This window comes from Oncorhynchus mykiss, chromosome 2, assembly GCF_057628025.1.
Source record: "Oncorhynchus mykiss isolate SJ-2025 chromosome 2, ASM5762802v1, whole genome shotgun sequence".
NCBI lineage: Eukaryota > Metazoa > Chordata > Actinopteri > Salmoniformes > Salmonidae > Oncorhynchus > Oncorhynchus mykiss.
The window spans coordinates 33,911,425-33,930,800 of record NC_143023.1 but is presented as its reverse complement, the minus strand read 5'-3'; the positions used below and the strand labels follow the sequence as shown (position 1 = coordinate 33,930,800).

Here is a 19,376-nt window from a genome sequence, read left to right as displayed (position 1 = left end):
TCCAACAATTGTTTACAGACAGATTTGTTCAATGTATCACAATTAGTGTGTCAGAAGTTTACATACACTAAGTTGACTGTGCATTTAAACAGCTTGGAAAATTCCAGAAAATTATGTCATGGCTTTAGATGCTTCTGATAGGCTAATTGACATATTTTGAGTCAATTGGAGGTGAACCTGTGGATGTATTTCAAGGCCTACCTTCAAACTCAGTGCCTCTTTGCTTGGCATCATAGGGAAATCAAAAGAAATCAGCAAAGACCTCAGAGAAGAAATTGTGGACCTTCACAAGTCTGGTACATCCTTGGGAGCAATTTCCAAACTCCTGAAGGTACCACGTTCATCTGTACAAACAATATATGCTAGTATAAACACCATGGGACCACGCAGCTGTCATACTACTCAGGAAGGAGACACGTTCTGTCTCCTAGAGATGAACGTACTTTGGTGCGAAAAGTGCAAATCAATCCCAGAACAACAGCAAAGGACCTTGTGAAGATGCCGGAGGAAACAGGTGCAAAAGTATCTATATCCACAGTAAAATGAGTCCTATAAAATCGACATAACCTGAAAGGCCTCTCGGCAAGGAAGAAGACACGGCTCCAAAACAGCCATAAAAAAGCAAGACTACGGTTTGCAACTGCACATGGGGACAAAGATTGTACTTTTTGGAGAAATGTCCTCTGGTCTGATGAAACAAAAATAGAACTGTTTGGCCATAATGACCATCATTATGTTTGAAGGAAAAAGGGGAAGCTTGCAAGCCGAAGAACACCATCCCAACTGTGAAGCACGAGGGTGGCAGCATCATGGTGTGGGGGTGCTTTGCTGCAGGAGGGACTGGTGCACTTCACAAAATAGATGGCATCACGAGGGAGGAAAATGAGGTGGATATATTGAAGCAACATCTCAAGACATCAGTCAGGAAGTTAAAGCTTGGTCGCAAATGGTTCTTCCAAATGGACAATGACCCCAAGCATACTTCCAAAGATGTGGCAAAATGGCTTAAGGATAACAAAGGCAAGGTATTGGAGTGGCCATCACAATGCTTTGACCTCAGTCCTTTAGAAAATTTGTGGGCAACACTGAAAAAGTGTGTGCGAGCAAGGAGGCCTACAATTACACCAGCTGTCAGGAGGAATGGGCCAAAATTCACCCAACTTATTGTGGGAAGCTTGTGGAAGGCTACCCAAACGTTTGACCCAAGTTAAACAATTTAGAGGCAATGCTACCAAATACTAATTGAGTGTATGTACACTTTTGACCCACTGGGAATGTGATGAAAGAAAATAAAAGCTGAAATAAATAATTCTCTCTACTATTATTCTGACATTTCACATTCTTAAAATAAAGTGGTGATCCTAACTGACCTAAGACAGGGAATTTTTACTAGGATTAAATGGCAGGAATTGTGAAAAACTGAGTTTAAATGCATTTGGCTAAGGTGTATGTAAACTTCAGACTTCAACTGTATATTGAGTATTATCATTATTTACTCGGTGTTAGTGAGAACAGACATATGCAGAATCACTTTGGCACTAAATGACAGCATGTGCACACTTACTGTCCAGTGAATCAAGATGCCAGTTGTCATCGTCTTAAGGTCCACAGCTCAGAATACAACATAAACAACACACCACCTCAAGCAGTATGGAATGTTACCCCCGGTGACAGATAGTGTTTTTGCCATCTGCTAGCTAATTGCCTTCCTGTTTCTGCGTCATTCACTTTTCCTCTCATTCAAGCTTTTCCAGTTACCTGCCAGGCTATTGTGTTGCCCAGAGCGAGTGGGCCACACTTCAAGATCAACGTCAACAAGCATGGCAGCCTTCCGGTGAAGAAGTGAAGTGTTAGTAGCGGGGTATCAAAACTTCCCAAAATCATCCAAGTGAAGTTCCAGATTCCACTATTGTGGTATTGCACCTGTAGTTATCTAATCTGTTACCACATATGTAGGATGAAAGGCAACTACATTAGTGGAAAATCTGTATTACAAATCTCTATTGAGCTCATGTTTAAGGGGAGATAGGTACTGAACTGGCCTTGCCCTTGATGACGGGGGATGATGGACAGCCCCTAACTGTCCTCCGTGGTTTCAGGGAGAGCTAAAAAGGTGGAGCCAGCCCTCTTTTGAAGTCCCTCCATCCTGAGTCAGATTGTCTTTCTCAGCACAGGGTCTCACGGTGTCAAAGACCCAGACTGCATAGAGACAAAGCTACATTGTGTTCAGCCAATGCAGCCAGAGAGATACACTGCTAATGAGCTTCCAGTCTACAGCCTCAGATCTGGCACTGGGAGGCTCGGCTAGAGTTTCAACTACCATCACAAAGTCATTATCGCCGTGCTTTCCTTTCAGAAACAAAGTACCGCTCAAAGGAATCCGTTTGTTTGATCCAAATGGTGGGCGCCTGGGCGGAGAAGCTTCTAATGGAACAGCGGAGAGTCAAGTCCCTTTCAAAGAGACAAACAAATTAAACTTTCATCAAGTTATCTTGACGTCCTCTCATTCAACGGGACATTATTTGGTTATGAGGAACACGTGAAATAGAATAGTCATTGTATTTCTATGGTTCAGATGTGACAATTGTGGTGTAAGAAAACCCAATGCATTTCTTTGTGTGTAGCAATTGAAGAAATACAAACGCTTATGTGTAAACGCGTTAGAAAAGGTCTACAGCATTGGCCTTATTTGGAAGCGGTGAGAGGTAAGAATCAGGAAAGCGACAGGGACCATAGCAGTAGCAGGAAACAGATTGAACAGGAACCACCTGTGCTCATGGAGTAGAAAGTGATATTGGTTTCCCACAGAAAATAACAGGGAGAAATGGCCATAATGACCGCAAGGAGTTCTGTGTTTCTCAGGTTGGCAACTGTTGGATGCATGTCCATTCTAGCATGCCAAGTCTAATGCATGAGGCAAGATAATCACTATCCACTCAGTCCTCTCACTACACATTGTTGCACTTGTAGTTCTACCTATTCTTACAGTAGGCCTTAACAAAAGTAGATATTTGTTGGACGGTTAATGCTTAGACCAAGGACGAACCAAGATGTGTTCAAGGTCTTGGGTCTAATTCAAAAGAACAATACCTAATAGTTAACAACATACTGAAAATGTCAAATTCATATGAAAATAAGTGTTGGTCATTGGTGTCAGAGAGCTGCATATGGGTCACATGTCCCCACTAAGGACATAGCAAATTACCAGTAACGAGAGGATTACCCTCTTTAAATGGATTATCAGCCATATCTAGGCAGATAAAAGCACAGCTTTACTAGTGAGTCCACTACAGCTTATCAGGCCCTTCACTTCCCTCAATGCCAAGGCTGTATGGCAAATAATTCTAACACTGAACATATGGTACTTGTCCATTATTCTTTGGTACCATCCAGATTGTGTCTTATCAAATAGCAGTCATTGATAAACAGCATATTAACATACATACTGTGGTGGTTTCGCAAATAACCCACATTTTTTTTTTTTTTAACCTTTATTTAACTAGGCAAGTCAGTTAAGAAAAAATTCTTATTTTCAACGACAGCCTAGGAACAGTGGGTTAACTGCCTGTTCAGGGGCAGAACGACAGATTTGTACCTTGTCAGCTCGGGAGTTTGAACTTGCAACCTTCCGGTTACTAGTCCAACGCTCTAACCACTAGGCTACCCTGCCACCCCGTCTTCACTCAAAGCAGGGGACAATGCTTGAAGAATTTGGGGTGAGTTGAGAGTGAAGGGTTCATGAAAACAGTGGGAGAGAAAGTGATACAAAGCTTAACTCTGCATGCAACATACAGTAATTGCTGCCATATGATCCATCAGAGAGAGAGAGAGAGAGAGAGAAAGAGAGACAGAGAGAGAGAGAGAGAGAAACCTGAGTTGAAGTAAAGAAGAATCCCATTGCTTCCTCCTGATAACAGGGTTTCTGTTATCCGCAACCCTGTTGCGCCTTCCTAGACAGGAGTGTTCCAGTGCATTGGACACCGATGAGTGAGCACACCAGAGAGAAGCAGTGATGAATGCAGAGGGAGAGCAGGGGCAACGGCAGGGCCAGGCTCTGTTACCAGGGGTGGGGCACCAGATGCACTGGGGATCCTGACTTTAATTTAGTTTGATTTATGACCAAGGGGGTCAGAGGGCAGAGAAAGGGGTTCTGTCCCGTGTCTACTTCATATGAAACCTACACTATCATTCTAGTTCGTCTTTTGTAATATTGTATATATATATATATATATATATATTTGGGTTCACTAGCTGACATATCACAGCTGTGTTTCAAAACTGACTAAGCTGATCAAACATGAAACCCTTACTATGAACAGATCAATGTACTTAATTCGAAGTACCCCACTGGGCACACACTGGTTGAATTTCATTGGAATGACGTGGAAACAACGTTGAATAGAGGTTGAATTGACGTCTGTGCCCAGTGGGACCATTCTTGCAAGTTACTTTAGCACACACATTTTGGTCCAAAAATATTCTTCAAAGCCGAACACAATCCTAATGTTCAAATTGCTAGCTGTAGCCTACAAATCAAGCCCTGGCACTGTAAGATAAGGGTTTGAAGATAAATAATTTAATTACCACAGATTCTGTCAGCCCGCTAACAGTTCCAAGCTCTCCATGCCGACAGCTGAGGACAGAGTGAGAGAGATTAACCAGACATCTCCTCTTACTGCCGTTAAAAAAATAAAAAAAAGAGGAGACACGGGACAGATAAGGGGTATGTTTGAGTGCAGACCCATGAAACACAGACTCTACTGAACCCAATCATTTGCTCTCTTATCTTGACTTTAATGTGGCTGTGGGGCAGATGGTGCACTCGTACACCCCCCCCCCTCCCCCCTCTAATACACCAGAGTACCGAAGCAGAGCGCCTCGGCCTGAAAGCAATGAGCTCCTACACTGAGGGCCATCCCTGAGTGCCATGGAAATCGAAACAGATTGAGGACCCCTGGCCAGTCGGTTGTGGACGTAAATGATTGGGCAACATCAATACGACCCCTCCTAGACTCTGTTAAAAGCGTCTGGTTCCATTATTCAATCCCAATGTTCTTTGTAGTTAATGAACTCCTATAAAAGAGTCTTTATGGCACGGCTGTTGAATTACCTTGCAGATAGTAGGGTGCCCCCACAGTGTCTCATAGAAAAGGTTTGCTAAGTGTCAACCTTCTGTGTATAGAAATAGAGACGTTTCTGAGATGTCTACCCCTTACAGCTAGAACTACATTTTAGTCAATTACATTAGCAATTAGGGTTAAGTTGTCAAAAACTTTCTTCTGCACACTGATGTTTAACATTTAGGAATTACATAGATTTATGATTGTATCACATCCATTAGATATGACATTAGCGACATACTGTATAGAACAAGAATGAAATGCATTGGGACAAAGAAGAGAAAGTCATGAGGGGCAACTGCATTAACTTCTGTATCGTATGACACATTACCCTCTTGGATTGCAACTTCATTTTTAGGTTCGACATCCTTATGACAGGCTGACTTGAATATCAATGCGACAGACAGGGACCTTCCAGACAAAGGCAATGTACAGTTGAAGTCGGAAGTTTACATACACCTTAGCCACATGCATTTAAACTCAATTTTTCACATGACATTTAATCTTAGTAAAAAGTCCCTGTTTTAGGTCAGTTAGGATCACCACTTTATTTTAAGAATGTGAAATGTCAGAATAATAGTAGAGAGAATGATTTATTTCAGCTTTTATTTATTTTATTACATTCCCAGTGGGTCAGAAGTTTACATACACTCAACTAGTATTTCATAGCATTGCTGTTAAATTGTTTAACTTGGGTCAAACGTTTGGGTAGCCTTCCACAAGCTTCCCACAATAAGTTGGGTGAATTTTGGCCCATTCCTCCTGACAGAGCTGGTGTAACTGAGTCAGGTTTGTAGGCCTCTTTGCTCGCACACGCTTTTTCAGTTTTGCCCACAAATTTTCTATAGGATTGAGGTCAAATCTTTGTGATGGCCACTCCAATCACTTGACTTTGTTGTCCTTATGCCATTTTGCCACAACTTTGGAAGTAGGCTTGGGGTCATTGTCCATTTGGAAGACCCATTTGCGACCAAGCCTTAACTTCCTGACTGATGTCTGGAGATATTGCTTCAATATATCCACATAATTTTCCTTCTCATGATGCCATCTATTTTGTGACATGCACCAGTCCCTCCTGCAGCAAAGCACCCCCACAACATGATGCTGCCACCCCTGTGCTTCACGGTTGGGATGGTGTTCTTCAGCTTGCAAGCCTCCCCTTTTTCCTACAAACATAATGATGGTCATTATGGCCAAACAGTTATATTTTTGTTTCATCAGACCAGAGGACATTTCTCCAAAAAGTACAATCTTTGTCCCCATGTGCAGTTGCAAACTGCAGTCTGGCTTTTTTATGGATGTTTTGGAACAGTGGCTTCTTCCTTGCTGAGCGGCCTTTCAGGTTATGTCGATATAGAACTCGTTTTACTGTGGATATAGATACTTTTGTACCTGTTTCCTCCGGCATCTTCACAAGGTTGTTTTACTGTGCTGTTGTTCTGGGATTGATTTGCACCAAAGTACGTTCATCTCTAGGAGACAGAATATGTCTCTTCCTGAGCAGTATGATGGCTGCCTGGTCCCATGGTGTTTATACTTGCGTACTAATGTTTGTATAGATGAACATGGTACCTTCAGGCGTTTGGAAATTGCTCCCAAGGATGAACCAGACTTGTGGAGGTCTACCATTTTTTGTGTAAGTGTATGTAAACTTCTGACTTCAACTGTACAGTATGTGTCATTTTTCAGAAACATAGTTCAAAGTAAACAAGTTGGTGAGACAACAAGTAAACAAAACACTTCACAACTAGCCTATTTAGATTTGAGCTGCCTCCATCAAAATAGATTTTTTTTCCCACGCATCCCCTCACCAAAAGAATCAGTCCTTTGAGTTGAACCCTTGCTTTACAGGTCACAACTTTCCCTAACGTTTGCCACCAGACAATGGAGCCACTACAAAGCTATGGGGACCTCAGTCTGCCCCGGTCCTAATCCTGCACAAACGAGACGAAAGCCAGATTTCACAGGCTTGTGCTTTACAATGACTAGACTGGCGGGAGTTTTTTTATACACACACACACACACACACATACATTCATACATACATACATACGTACGTGTGTGTGTGTATGTGTGTGTATGGCCGAATGGCAGAGAGAATGACAAAGTCATCTACACATTATCTCACTTTCTGTCCCTTTCTCCCACATAGACAGTCTCCCATACAGATCACAGCTGCCAACGTTCAAGCCCTCTCAGTCAGAGACAAAGTTGACAAAGCAATCATCACCTTGACAATGAGCCTTTCACAGAGCCTTCCACACAGGGTAAGGCAGGGGATGCCATCACAGAGCCTTCCACACAGGGTAAGGCAGGGGATGCCATCACAGAGCCTTCCACACAGGGTAAGGCAGGGAATGCCATCACAGAGCCTTCCACACAGGATAAGGCAGGGGATGCCATCACAGAGCCTTCCACACAGGGTAAGGCAGGGGATGCCATCACAGAGCCTTCCACACAGGATAAGGCAGGGGATGCCATCACATGAACACACAGGCAGCACTGACTTCTATGCATAGTAAAACCGCCCAGACAGGAATAATGAAATCACATTCACATTCAGTGAGTAGCTAATGAACTAACTCATAGAGTTGGCGTTGCCAGCACGATATCCAAACCAACTGAGCAATATTTTATCAAAATAAATCACCACAAGCAACAACAGCAAGGACAACACAATTGTTACTGGTCTTACTTCCCATGACTTCCAAGACCCAGAATATTAAATGAATAATAATAATAGTAATAAGTAATAAGAACAATTATAGTAATAAGAACAATGATACAGAAAGTTATAATCCCTAATTAATGGATAATGAATGAATCTATGGGACCAACGATAGATGATATGCCAGGGATCATAAACTACATTAAGCCGCAGGCCGATTTCTTCCTTGAGCGGATAGTCAGGAGGCCAGAACACAATGACAAATCATTTGAAGACTGCAAATTTGAAGCCCAAACTGACATTTTTGACTAAAACATAACAATTTCAAACCTTGCTTAGATTTGTATACGTTCACATATATCTATTATGGTTGGGAATACTTTGGAACAGATTTCCAAATTGAAATCACTTGGAGCTGATTTGCTGGTGTTTTTTTTTGCTCAGACAACTTGGGGGGCCAAATAAAAATCCCCTGCGGGATAAATTTGGTAAAACCCTGTTATACTGTTCACTTTTTCTCAGTCTCTCTTTTCATGCTTCTGAGGATTAATGTAAAGACAGCAACCATACACCAAAGAAGAGCAAGAGCAAGCTTCTCTAGAGTTGTCGCTCTTTCTTTCTCTCCCCTTGCAGGTGGCCCCGTTCACCCTACTTTCAGAGAGGCTGCTAGGACAATGGAAGAATTCACATGTAAATAGGCCACTCGCTCGCTAAAACAGGAAAAAGATTCATCCTGATATAACCCTGCATAATGAGCAGCATAGGAATATGCATTATTGCAGCTCCCCTTGAATACAGTATACACAGCTTGAAAATGTATAGTTATAGAAAATATATTTTTACTACACAGGTAGAGAAAATATTGCCACAAAAAATATTTGATTCCGACTTGCTCCAGAAGACAGACTTGATGTACATGTTCTTGCATTTTGAGAAAGTGAGTTGAAGCACGACATTCCTAATCTCAAGGTTAGCTAGTAGAGTAGTGGAATGAGGAGTGGTTCTCTCCTTTCCTACAATTGTCTTCCTAAAGCGACACGCAGTTGCCAGTGCAGCCGTGAGACAATGCCTTTCCTACAGTGATCCTGTTACTGAGGAGAGGGACTTACTATCGTCACAGAGTTGACCTCAGCCAGGGCCAAGCGGTCAAATAAAACCCACCAACTAGTAGATGTCCAGAAAACTAGTTGGGCACAGGGATATCATGTGACGACGGGCCATTACAGGGCATGTACTTTCCCGTGTTAGTGTATAATTGAGTTAGCAAAAGCAAAGTGTGAGAAAGGAAACCAGCTTCAGGATTTCCAAAGCTATGTTCAAACATAATCCCTAGTTAATTACATCAGCAGATCAACGGAAGAGACCCTGCCACCAGGCCTGTATCAGGATCTGACCCCAAAACTAGTCCCATGATCAGACTCACACTCACTCCCATTACCTCCATTTCATAGAATGGGAATAACAGGAATATGTGTTGCTGCCATCCAACTGGGTTTCCTTCCTTGGAAAACAAGCTGGGAAGAGTTGCGCAACACAGATAAGGAGTGACACCCTCAAGATTAAACCTTGGACCTGAGACTGTACTGTCTGTCTTTAAAACCTGATGCATAATCAATCAAAATGACAGACATTGTAAAATGTGGTGTAGGTTTAACATTACTAATATCATTTGAATCAGGAAAAAAAAGACAGTGAAATGGCATCTATAACACACAGGACCATTACAAACAGGTCAAATAATTTTGTCAAATACATCATGAGAACATAGAGCAAATTCTGCACTTGAAGTGGAGCATTGTAAGGAACAGAATAACATATGCAAATATAGTACTATATTTAGTAGGTCAACTGCTGCTCCCCCTGTTGCTCTACAGTACAAGGTTATAATTGTTCTAAAGGGATGGGTGAGCAACAGGCATCACTTCACTGAGCTATGTGACAACAGCCTCTCCCCATCACAAAAATGCTCCCAAGCCTCCAGTCTCCTCCTGCCCCAGCCTGTTGTAGAGGGTATGGCATCTGGCTTGGCATGCAGAGTAGACTGCCCTGACTGCATTGCTGAGCCTCTCGGCTCCAGAAAACAGAAAAAGGACTCCAGGCCCTATAATCACACGGCAAGTAAACACTCAACCACCATCACCTCAATCATATCCGTCTTGTTTACTTTCAGAAAGAGAAAAAAGGGAGGAGATTTATTATCCATCAGAACAAAGTGTGAGCAGGAGCAACCAAGATTCATTTTTGATTTACTTCAGTTTCTTTCAAATATGAGAATCAGAGGACATACATTGTACACATCTCATCAGGTTTATCAGATCTGCAGAACTTCTCTGAAAATATTATGACGACAAATAATCAAAATAGAAATATCCTTCATACAAAACAAAAGCAGTGCTGCAAAAAGTTTTTTTTATTAAAGATGAAAACATGAAACACATATCCCATCTATTGTCCATGTGGCCAATAGGGACCCAGTACAGTTGGCTTCTTCTGAAGCAACTAAACTCTTTGAGTAATAAGCTATATTGGGAAACCTCAAGGCTGTAAACTCCATCAAAAAAGGTCATCTAAAGTGCATTAACAAACAGACAGTAGAGGTACACTAGACAGACAAAAAGCGCAAGACTGTACCTTCCTTTTGAGAAGGAAAGAAACATGTAAAAAAAAAATGTCCAAAAAGGTACAACATTAAAAAGTAGCTTAGGCACTCTTTACAAGGTTCAAAAGTTCCCTTTGAGGAAGACCACGTTTGTTGTCCTCCCACTAACCTTTGTAGAGAGAAGTTAATTATTTTCTGTTCTTCATCAAACATGTCATTTTTGGTGTTCAATTTTGAAGTAGCCATTACTAATGGTCTAACATCAAGGATCAAAACCATTCTTTGTAACGACAATTTACAAATTCCTATATAAATTCAGAAACACCAAATCCTTTACCTTCATAGTGCTTTCTCAACCACTAAAAAGCAACAAATACTGAAGATGAAGCAAGAGACTTTGCTGTCTGAGACACGAGAACCTAGTTTAACATTGACTGATATAACTCAGTGTGCCGAGCCTATGGGAGAATTCCTATATCCACCCAGGTGCGAGAACATCTCCTTTTTGTCCTTCATTTAAAACAAGAGATTCAGTTCCCTCCTTGATCATCTCTTTTTCTTCTGTTGGCGGAGCATCTTTCTCCGTTTAAGGATCATGTCATGGAGTCTCTCCATGCCATCTTTCAGTCCGTCTCCTATGATGGCACAGGTGGGCTGCAGGTGCCAAGGCGTGCCAGGGCCCAGTTCCTTCAACGCTAGTGCCTTTTCAATCTCCGCCAGGCTCAGAGAGTGCCTCAGGTCTTGCTTGTTAGCCACCACCAGCAGTGGCACTCCCTGGTTGTCTCCGGTCTTGGCGATCTTATGGAGCTCCGTTTTAGCCTCCTCCATGCGTTCGGCATCTACAGAGTCCACCACGAATACAATTCCATCGGTACAGCGTGTGTATGACTTCCACAATGGACGCAACTTCTCTTGACCACCCACGTCCCAGAAATGGAAGGTCACTGTCCTGTGGCCGCCCAAAGACACATTGACCTTTTCTGCATTGAAGCCTTTGGTAGGCACTGTGTTGACAAACTCATTGAACTGCAACCTGTACAGGACAGTTGTTTTACCTGCAGAGTCCAGTCCCAAAATGGCGATATGGAATGACTGAAAGAAGGGGATTCTTGAGAGGAAGGTCTGTGGTTCTGATAATCTATTCCCCATCTTTTCTCATGTGGGGAACAACAGGTGGAATAAAAGGGTTGGTCTACTTTTCCAACGATGATTGGCACTGATTATATTCCAATTAGAAGACAACAGTGACCTAAAAACAAAACAAATTTTACTTCAGCCAAGCAAAAATAGGACACAAATATAAGTCTACCGCAAACTTAAATCGATACAGAATACCTATAGACTATATGAAGGTGATCAAATCCGTTATCCATGTGTTATTCACTTATTGAGGGCAGCATTTGACCGGAGTACTGCCAAATGCATGACATTCATTAGACACCCTCAATTATAAAGGCTCAAATGAAAATACAATGCAGAAATACCGGACATTGTCAAGGTACGTTACACACTTGAATTTTAGGCGGCAGCCATGCACATACCTATTGCCAAAGATAGGCGCGTAAATTAAGATAAAGTCGATAGGCATACAGATGCTGACAGCCAGTAACGCCACTTGACCTGATACCAGGCTCTCAAATTGCGGCATAAATCTTTATAATAGTCTACAACCGTTCCGTCCAGCCAGACATCTTTCGTGCAGGGCATCACTTACATCTATCCACTCTGAATACGCGGAACTGTGTTCACGAGGTCCAGTAACATGTTATCCAATGTTCACAATACAGAGCTTCTGATGACTGTCGCGAGCTCAGCAGCGTCCTATTATTTTACTAGACGGTTTCATTCCCATAGAATAATACTGCAGTGCAATTTGTGGAAAACCCTGCTCATGTTCTAGCAAACGATTGGTTCAAGGGGTAGTCCGTCAATAATGTATCCATTCAGACCACGCCCATCACCTGTTGCTGTAACGTCATTATTCCAGCCAATAGATTTATTATACTATCATTACGCAATACTATGCAACATCAGCAATGCCTAAAATAAAAACGTATCTGATAGTATGCTAGGTCAAAGTCTAAACATAATATTTACGAATGGTTATTAACATAGCAAGCCAAGCATTCTGTAGGCTATATTCGTAAAAGTAAAAGAAACAAAATGTAAAAGAAAAGTCACTAAATAGTTTGTGATATGAATGAATTAAAATGAACAATTTATTGAACTATAAAAAATGCCTAATTTACCGTTTTTTTGTTGTTGCTGTGTTCGTGTGTCCAATGTTCCTTGGCTTGGGTTTTGATACACTCTAAACAGCGCCGCCCCACGATGCGTCCTTATCTGTTTACTTTCAAACTGATTGGTCAATAGTACAAAATGTATCCCACACATACTGAATTTATAGTGAGAATAATCACAGGATTAATTGTAGAAATTATAATCCTGCGGGATCTATTTAAATCATGTTAATTATATATAATTAAAAATAAATACGTTAGCCTATGTTTTTATAAATAGCGTCCCATTGAAGTTTACATTTAAAATAATGAAGGTGTGATTTAGTTTAGGGACGTCCCAGGGATTCTGGATAGCACTATCCGTTTTGTCAGGGGGTTTCGAAGAAGGAGTCCGACGGAATCAAGTGCAAAATGAACAAAATGGTGGAATTTATTTACAGGTGCAGAAGGTTAGCTTCCTTTTAGGCAGAGTGCCGACAATTCCTCACACAGCTGAGTTTAGCAGAGCCCCAGCTGGGACAACATGCCACTCCAGCCTAAATTTACCCGAAAATGAGCCATCTGAGGCCAGTAAGGTAAAAATAATAATAATCATAATAATAACCCAACCCTTAAAACTGGGATAATCCAAAATGAACATAACAGGTATTTCCTCAGCTTAAATAAAGATCTCACTCAATACTTCACTAGTTTCAATATCACTAGCAAATACATAATACATTTCAACACATCTGGACATAATGTCACATAAATATTCAACGAAGAAAGATATTAGGCAAACACCCATCAACAAAGAACATTGTAATTACTAAGCGCAAGCACCTGTTGGATAAAATGTGGACGTGACCAAAGCGCGCCATCCAGGTCGAACCAGTTTACAAACAATCGAAATTGGCGAGTACAGACAGAGTGAGGGGTCCAACTCGGCGGAAAATCTGCCTCCCTACAGCAGGTGGCGTTTAATGGCTTATTTGCAACACGAGGTTTATTTGATCGAATATAAGTTTCGTAATGTTTAAGTTGTTACGATTGTACTGTTATAAATAGGGTACGTGACATCCCGGCAACTTTGAAAATAACAAACACTTCATATTGGAGTTGTCTCGAGATTGAATACAGGCGGTTGACGTCAACGACCCTAATCAAATATTTAAAAAGGGATTACAATAATGTGATGTAGCAACCAATTCAAAGAAAGGATAGGCGGGAGCGAGACAGCCCTCCATGCCGCTTTGTGGACAAAGGTTTCGTTAGGGCAGAGGGACATGTATCTTGTCAGTATATCCATGGTCTACTGCAGAGGGGTATATGGCCAATATACCACAGCTAAGGGCTATTCTTAAGCACAACGTCTTACATTTTACATTTTAGGAGACACTCTTATCCAGAGTGACCTACAGGAGCAATTAGGGTTTAGTGCCTAGCCCAAGGGCACATAGATTTTTGTTTTTACCCAGTCAGCTTGGGGATTCAAACCAGCGACCTTTCGTTTACTGGTGGGACTCTGTTAACCGCTAGGCTACCTGCAGTTTTTACCTGGAGTCAGACATGGTGGTATGTTGGCCATATACCACAAGGTGCCTTATTGCTTTACAAACTGGTTACCAACGTAATTACAACAGTAAAAAAATGTTTTTGTCATACCCATGGTATACGGTCTGATATACCATGGCTTTCAGCCAATCGGCATTCAGTTTTCGAACCACTCAGTTTATTACAAGGTTTAGAAACTCTGTGGGCATACTACAAAACAGGATTATAACAATATTCTGATAATTTTTTATTTTGTATAAAGATAAGCTTGACATGGGCATGGTCTAATTGATTTAACAACAATTTTATTTTATTAACCATAAAACCAAGTTATTTCTGGTTGCTTATAAAAGTTAGCTGGCTAAATCATTGATGCTGCTTTGTAGTATACCCCCCAGGTCAGGAATACAATGTGTAGGCTACAACTTCTAAATATACTTAACTTTTCTCTCGAATGCAAACTTTTATATAGCCTACAAATGTAGGGCACGTTTAGCAATAGGAATGTGCTTGTAATTGCTACATGAACAAACATTTTCAATAATTTGGTTCCGGGTTCCGAAATTAGTTTGGCTGCTCTCTAATCTCTTGTTGACAGACGACTTTAACATAAATGGTACATTCATTTGTCAAGATACAATGGGAAGTGTGAGATAATGAGGAGCATTATTTCTGGTGCTTTAGAATTTCGGAAAGGGGAGGGAACATTTGGCCCATAGATTTGCCCCTAACTTGCGAAGAGAACAGGTGGAGCTGTTTGTTCCCTTCTCCCTCCCTCGTGTATGGACCCAGAATTTAATCGAGCATCTGACTAATTACTCCAGATTTTTGTTCTGGATTAAGCGAGGTTTAGCTGCTCTCCAATTGTGAACTTTAATTGCATTTCGGCCTACATTTTAGAAATTAGTTTCAATGGCATTGTAATGACACACTTTGTTTACATTTTCCAGTTACTGGGATTATCTTTGTTGCCTATTGTCTGAGAGAATAGATTTATACACACACAATAGCCTATTAGGCCTAGATAAATTGACATCTTTCAAAAAGTGTCATGGCATGGGCAATTGTTTTGCAATGAACTCTCTAGTCTAGCCTACAATTATGGTATTTTCATGATACCTCAAAGTATTTTTATTAGGCTATAGCCTGCAAGATTCCTTTCTGTGAATACAAATATTTCAGCCATGCCTTTCACACACCCAGATTAGAACATATTGTCTGGCTTAACACACTGGAAATTTTAGTGGAGCCGATGCACAGATCACTGCACAGCTGTGGACTCCATAGAAGACTTTAGAGGTCAAAGTGTCAGCCAGTTTTCCAAGAGCTGGAGATCTTCTCCTCTACTCTGTCCATGAAAGCACTGTACACTCCGCGTCTGTGCCTGTGTCTCTGAGAAGAAGAAAATATTTTAGAAAATGTATATCAGTAGACACTTGAAGCAGAAGATACTATATTTATTATGGGTTTGCCTTATGCTCTAGGCTTTTTAATGGAGGAAAGATGATCCTACACTGTATAGCTTTAAAACATGTAGTTAAAACAATAATCTTGATATCATGGAGGGTCAATCATTGCATCAATATCTCTGCCTATGAATTTGAGTGGTTACATTTCTCAAGCCCTAAGCTTTTTACCAAAACAGTGTTAAACAGCATAATAACTTGGTAACTGACTAAGTCACGTTTCGGAAGTGGCCTAAAGTATCATAAAAGCATTGAATTAAAATGGTGTGGGGCCTATAGCCAGACTGGGCATAAACCAGCCCACTCACAGTGTAGGAGGCAGATTTTGGGGGCCAAGGCAATTTAGGGAGTGTGAGCCTGGCCTCCCATCTAGGCTCTGTTGGCTTATAGGTGTCCATCTTCCCAAAAGGTTCCCTTGAATAAATGTCTGTGTCCGATCTGGTCCCCCTAACTGGAGTAGAATGGAAACCAGTGTCACAGTTGGCAGGATATTGCTGAGTTTGCTGTGTAATGTAGGCATAGTTTTCATAAAAGGCCATGGATTTAGCCTTCAAATGATAAATGACTTTGTGCTTATGTCATGAGTAAGCACAAAATGGATGATGCTTAGGAAATTGTCTAATTACAGTAATAGAGCAGTGTCTCCGCGCCAATATTCAGGAAAGCTGACTTACTTATACTCAGGTGCTGAGATTTGAAGTTCAACTGACCAGGATCCCTTTCAGCTGCAGTAACCATATTTGGCATGTCATCAGCAAGCTGAAATAAATGTTTCAGAGCGAAATGTTTTTCAATATATTTGTCGCCATCTTGTGTTAGAATCATACGCTGCAAGAATTTAGTACCATTATTTTGTACAAATCATGGAAATCACAAACAATATGGAAGGAAGGTGTTATGTTATATGCCAGCAACATACCTGTCTAAAGTTATGTGGTTTAGGGTTCTTGTAGGCCACAGGAGGGTATTTCCCTGTTTTAACAAACATCAGCTTGGATTCTAAAGAGCCAGGAGGTCTGTATGATGTGCTGAATTTTGGCAGTGATTTTTTATTCTGGTCAATCTCAGGAATTAGAATGTTTGGGGTAAATCTGTCCACACTTAAGACTGTCTCACTGGAGGCAAGTGTCAGTAAAGGATTATGTGTATTTTTTGTCTTCTTCCTTCGAGGGACACTCAGAGATGTGTAGAGTTTAGGAGAGAAATCAGGCGGCTTCAAGTTCCATGGGTCAACCTGATGTGAATAATGAGGACGGATAAAACCTTCGCTTCTTATGGTGGCTAAGTTCAGGCTGGCAGAAAATACTGTCTTTTTATTCAAATAAACTGATGTCGAAGGATCCAAATAACTGTTAGAGGTCATTGTGATATCACAGTCCTGAAATTGTATGAACGGTAACCTGTTCAGGTGCAAAGAAAATAATTAAGGGCTATTGAACTTCTCAACCATACAGCAGTAGAAAACTCTAAAGTGTCTAACATTACACACTTTGCTTCTACCTCTTTTAAATACATCAAACGGCGTTGACCAGGGATAAATGATTTTACTCTTACCTTGAATTTCAAAGACACAATCTGTTACAGAAGACACATGTTCAGAAATGACCAAGTTTCAAGTTCAGCTTGCACTGTTTGATGTGAAGTAAGGGACAACACAGGAAGAAAGTGTTAATACAATAAAAGTGGTTGCTAAGTGACCAGGGTCTGGAGACTTTACATAAAGAATATGCAAAAGGTCTGAGAACAGCAGGAGACTCCGTTAAAAGAAAAAAGAGAAACGTCCTAGCAACCGAGGAACAATGTGCCCTCTGAATGCCAATATCAACCCTCAAATTTAAGAACCTGTCAGATTAGTAAAGACTGACTAAGTAATTTGGAGGCATATGAAATGACGCGGTCTGTGCTTGGTAGACTTTCTATCCTGAAGGGTAGTTTTTGAATGTGTAAACTTTAGTGTAGCTTCTTAGAATATTTTATTAAATCTACAGTGTTTGTCTGTTCACAAATGTGTTTGATCACTGAATTGTTATGAGTAATAGAGTAGAAAATTATATGGTAATTTACACAGGATGTGAAGACAGAGGCAGTCTAATCTCATACTAGACGTAACGTAGTACATGTAAATCCGGGACACTCAAATTAGTATGATATGTTATGTTTGGTATGGTTACAGAACATAGAAGGCTACTTAGTCGGGGTGGATGGGTGGGCATATAACACAAATGTCTAGCAAACCTGAGGTTGCGTATTTGAATCTCATCATGGACAACTTTTGATTTTTATCTAATTACTTACAGGATTAAGATTGAATCCTACTACATCGGCTCTGACTCTCGTCGGATGTGTCAGGGCTTGAAAACTAGTACGGACTACAAAGGGAAACCCAGCTGCGAGCTGCCCATTGATGCAAGTCTACCAGACGAGCTTAATGCCTTTTATGCTCGATCGAGGCAAGCAACACTGAAGCATGCATGAGAACACCAGCTGTTCCAGACGACTATGTGATAACGCTCCCGGTTGCCGATGTGAGCAAGACCTTTAAACAGGACAACATTCACAAAGTCGCGGGGCCAGATGGATTAACAGGACGTGTACTCAAATCATGCACGTACCAACTGGCAAGTGTCTTCACTGACATTTTCAACCTCTCCCTGACAGTGTCTGTAATACCTACATGTTTCAAGCAGACCACTATAGTCTCTGTGCCCCAGGAAGCAAATGTAACCTGCCTAAATTATTACCACCCCGTAGCACTCATGTCAGTAGCCATGAAGTATTTTGAAAGGTTGGTCATGGTTCACATCAACAGAATCATCCCGGATACCCTAGACCCACTCCAATTCGCATACCGCCCCAACTGATCCACAGATGACGCAATCTCAATCACACTCCACACTGCCCTTTCCAACCTGGACAAATTGAACACCTATGTGAGAATGCTGTTCATTGACTACAGCTCAGCATTCAAGACCATAGTGCCCACAAAGCTCATCACTAAGCTAAGGACACTTGGACTAAACACCTCCTCCTGCAACTGGAACCTGGACTTCCTGACGGGCCACCCCCAGGTGGTAAGGGTAGGCAACAACACGCCGGCCACGCTGATCCTCAACACTCGGACTCCTCAGGGGTGCGCTCTTAGTTCCCTCCTGTACTCCCTGTTCACCCACGACTGCGTGGTCAAACACGACTCCAACACCATCATTTAGTTTGCTGACGACACAACAGTGGTAGGCCTGATTACCGACAATGATGAGACAACCTATAGGGAGGAGGTCAGAGACCTTGCAGTGTAGTGCCAGGACATCAAACTCTCCCTCAATGTGAGCAAGACAAAGAAGCTGATCGTGGACTACGGGAAAAGGCGTGCCGAACAGGCCCCCGTTAATATCGTCAGGGCTGTAGTGGAGCGGGTTGAGAGTTTCAAGTTCTTTGGTGTCCACATCACCAATAAACTATCATGGTCTAAACACACCAAGAGAGTCGTGATGAGGGCATGACAACACCTATCCCCCCTCCAAAAGATTTGGCATGGGTCCCCAGATCCTCAGATCCTCAAAAAGATATACAGCAGCCTCCCGGGTGGCGCACCAGAGACCCTGGGTTCGCGCCCATGCTCTGTCGTAACTGGCCGCGACCAGGAGGTCCGTGGGCTGACGCACAATTGGCCTAGCGTCGCCCTGGTTAGGGAGGGGTTGGCCGGTAGGGATATCCTTGTCTCATCGCGCACCAGCGACTCCTGTGGCGGGC

At 41.8% G+C, this 19,376-nt stretch overlaps 2 protein-coding genes across 5 annotated transcripts; both read right to left on the bottom strand.

Moving 5' to 3' along the window:
* Positions 1-10,180: 10,180 nt before the first annotated feature.
* arl4aa (ARF like GTPase 4Aa) lies at positions 10,181-13,110 on the bottom strand. 3 transcript variants are annotated; one of them, XM_021560237.3, is made up of 2 exons: positions 12,637-13,110; positions 10,181-11,636 (listed from the first exon to the last, which is right to left on the bottom strand). In XM_021560237.3, exon 2 carries the CDS (start codon positions 11,534-11,536, stop codon positions 10,934-10,936), a length of 603 nt encoding a protein of 200 aa, XP_021415912.1. In that variant the 5' UTR covers positions 11,537-11,636; positions 12,637-13,110; the 3' UTR covers positions 10,181-10,933. The 3 variants fall into 3 exon arrangements, with proteins under 3 accessions (XP_021415912.1, XP_021415894.1, XP_021415903.1); XM_021560219.3 differs by having other exon boundaries at positions 12,102-12,668; XM_021560228.3 differs by lacking the exon at positions 12,637-13,110 and adding an exon at positions 11,929-12,292.
* Positions 13,111-14,259: 1,149 nt separating this feature from the next.
* c2h7orf78 (chromosome 2 C7orf78 homolog) lies at positions 14,260-17,022 on the bottom strand. 2 transcript variants are annotated; one of them, XM_036946727.2, is made up of 4 exons: positions 16,546-17,022; positions 16,301-16,385; positions 15,935-16,077; positions 14,260-15,552 (listed from the first exon to the last, which is right to left on the bottom strand). In XM_036946727.2, exons 1-4 carry the CDS (start codon positions 16,987-16,989, stop codon positions 15,469-15,471), a joined length of 756 nt encoding a protein of 251 aa, XP_036802622.2. In that variant the 5' UTR covers positions 16,990-17,022; the 3' UTR covers positions 14,260-15,468. The 2 variants fall into 2 exon arrangements, with proteins under 2 accessions (XP_036802622.2, XP_036802619.2); XM_036946724.2 differs by lacking the exon at positions 14,260-15,552 and having other exon boundaries at positions 15,742-16,077.
* Positions 17,023-19,376: the final 2,354 nt, after the last annotated feature.

Coding starts and splice junctions, on each gene's coding strand:
- arl4aa (XM_021560237.3), bottom strand. CDS start 11,536: ATGGGGAATAGATTATCAGAACCACAGACCTTCCTCTCAAGAATCCCC.
- c2h7orf78 (XM_036946724.2), bottom strand. CDS start 16,989: ATGACCTCTAACAGTTATTTGGATCCTTCGACATCAGTTTATTTGAAT. Junction 16,386..16,545: donor AACCACATAACTTTAGACAG/GTATGTTGCTGG, acceptor CATTTATTTCAG/CTTGCTGATGACATGCCAAA. Junction 16,078..16,300: donor ATCTCAGCACCTGAGTATAA/GTAAGTCAGCTT, acceptor ATTCTACTCCAG/TTAGGGGGACCAGATCGGAC.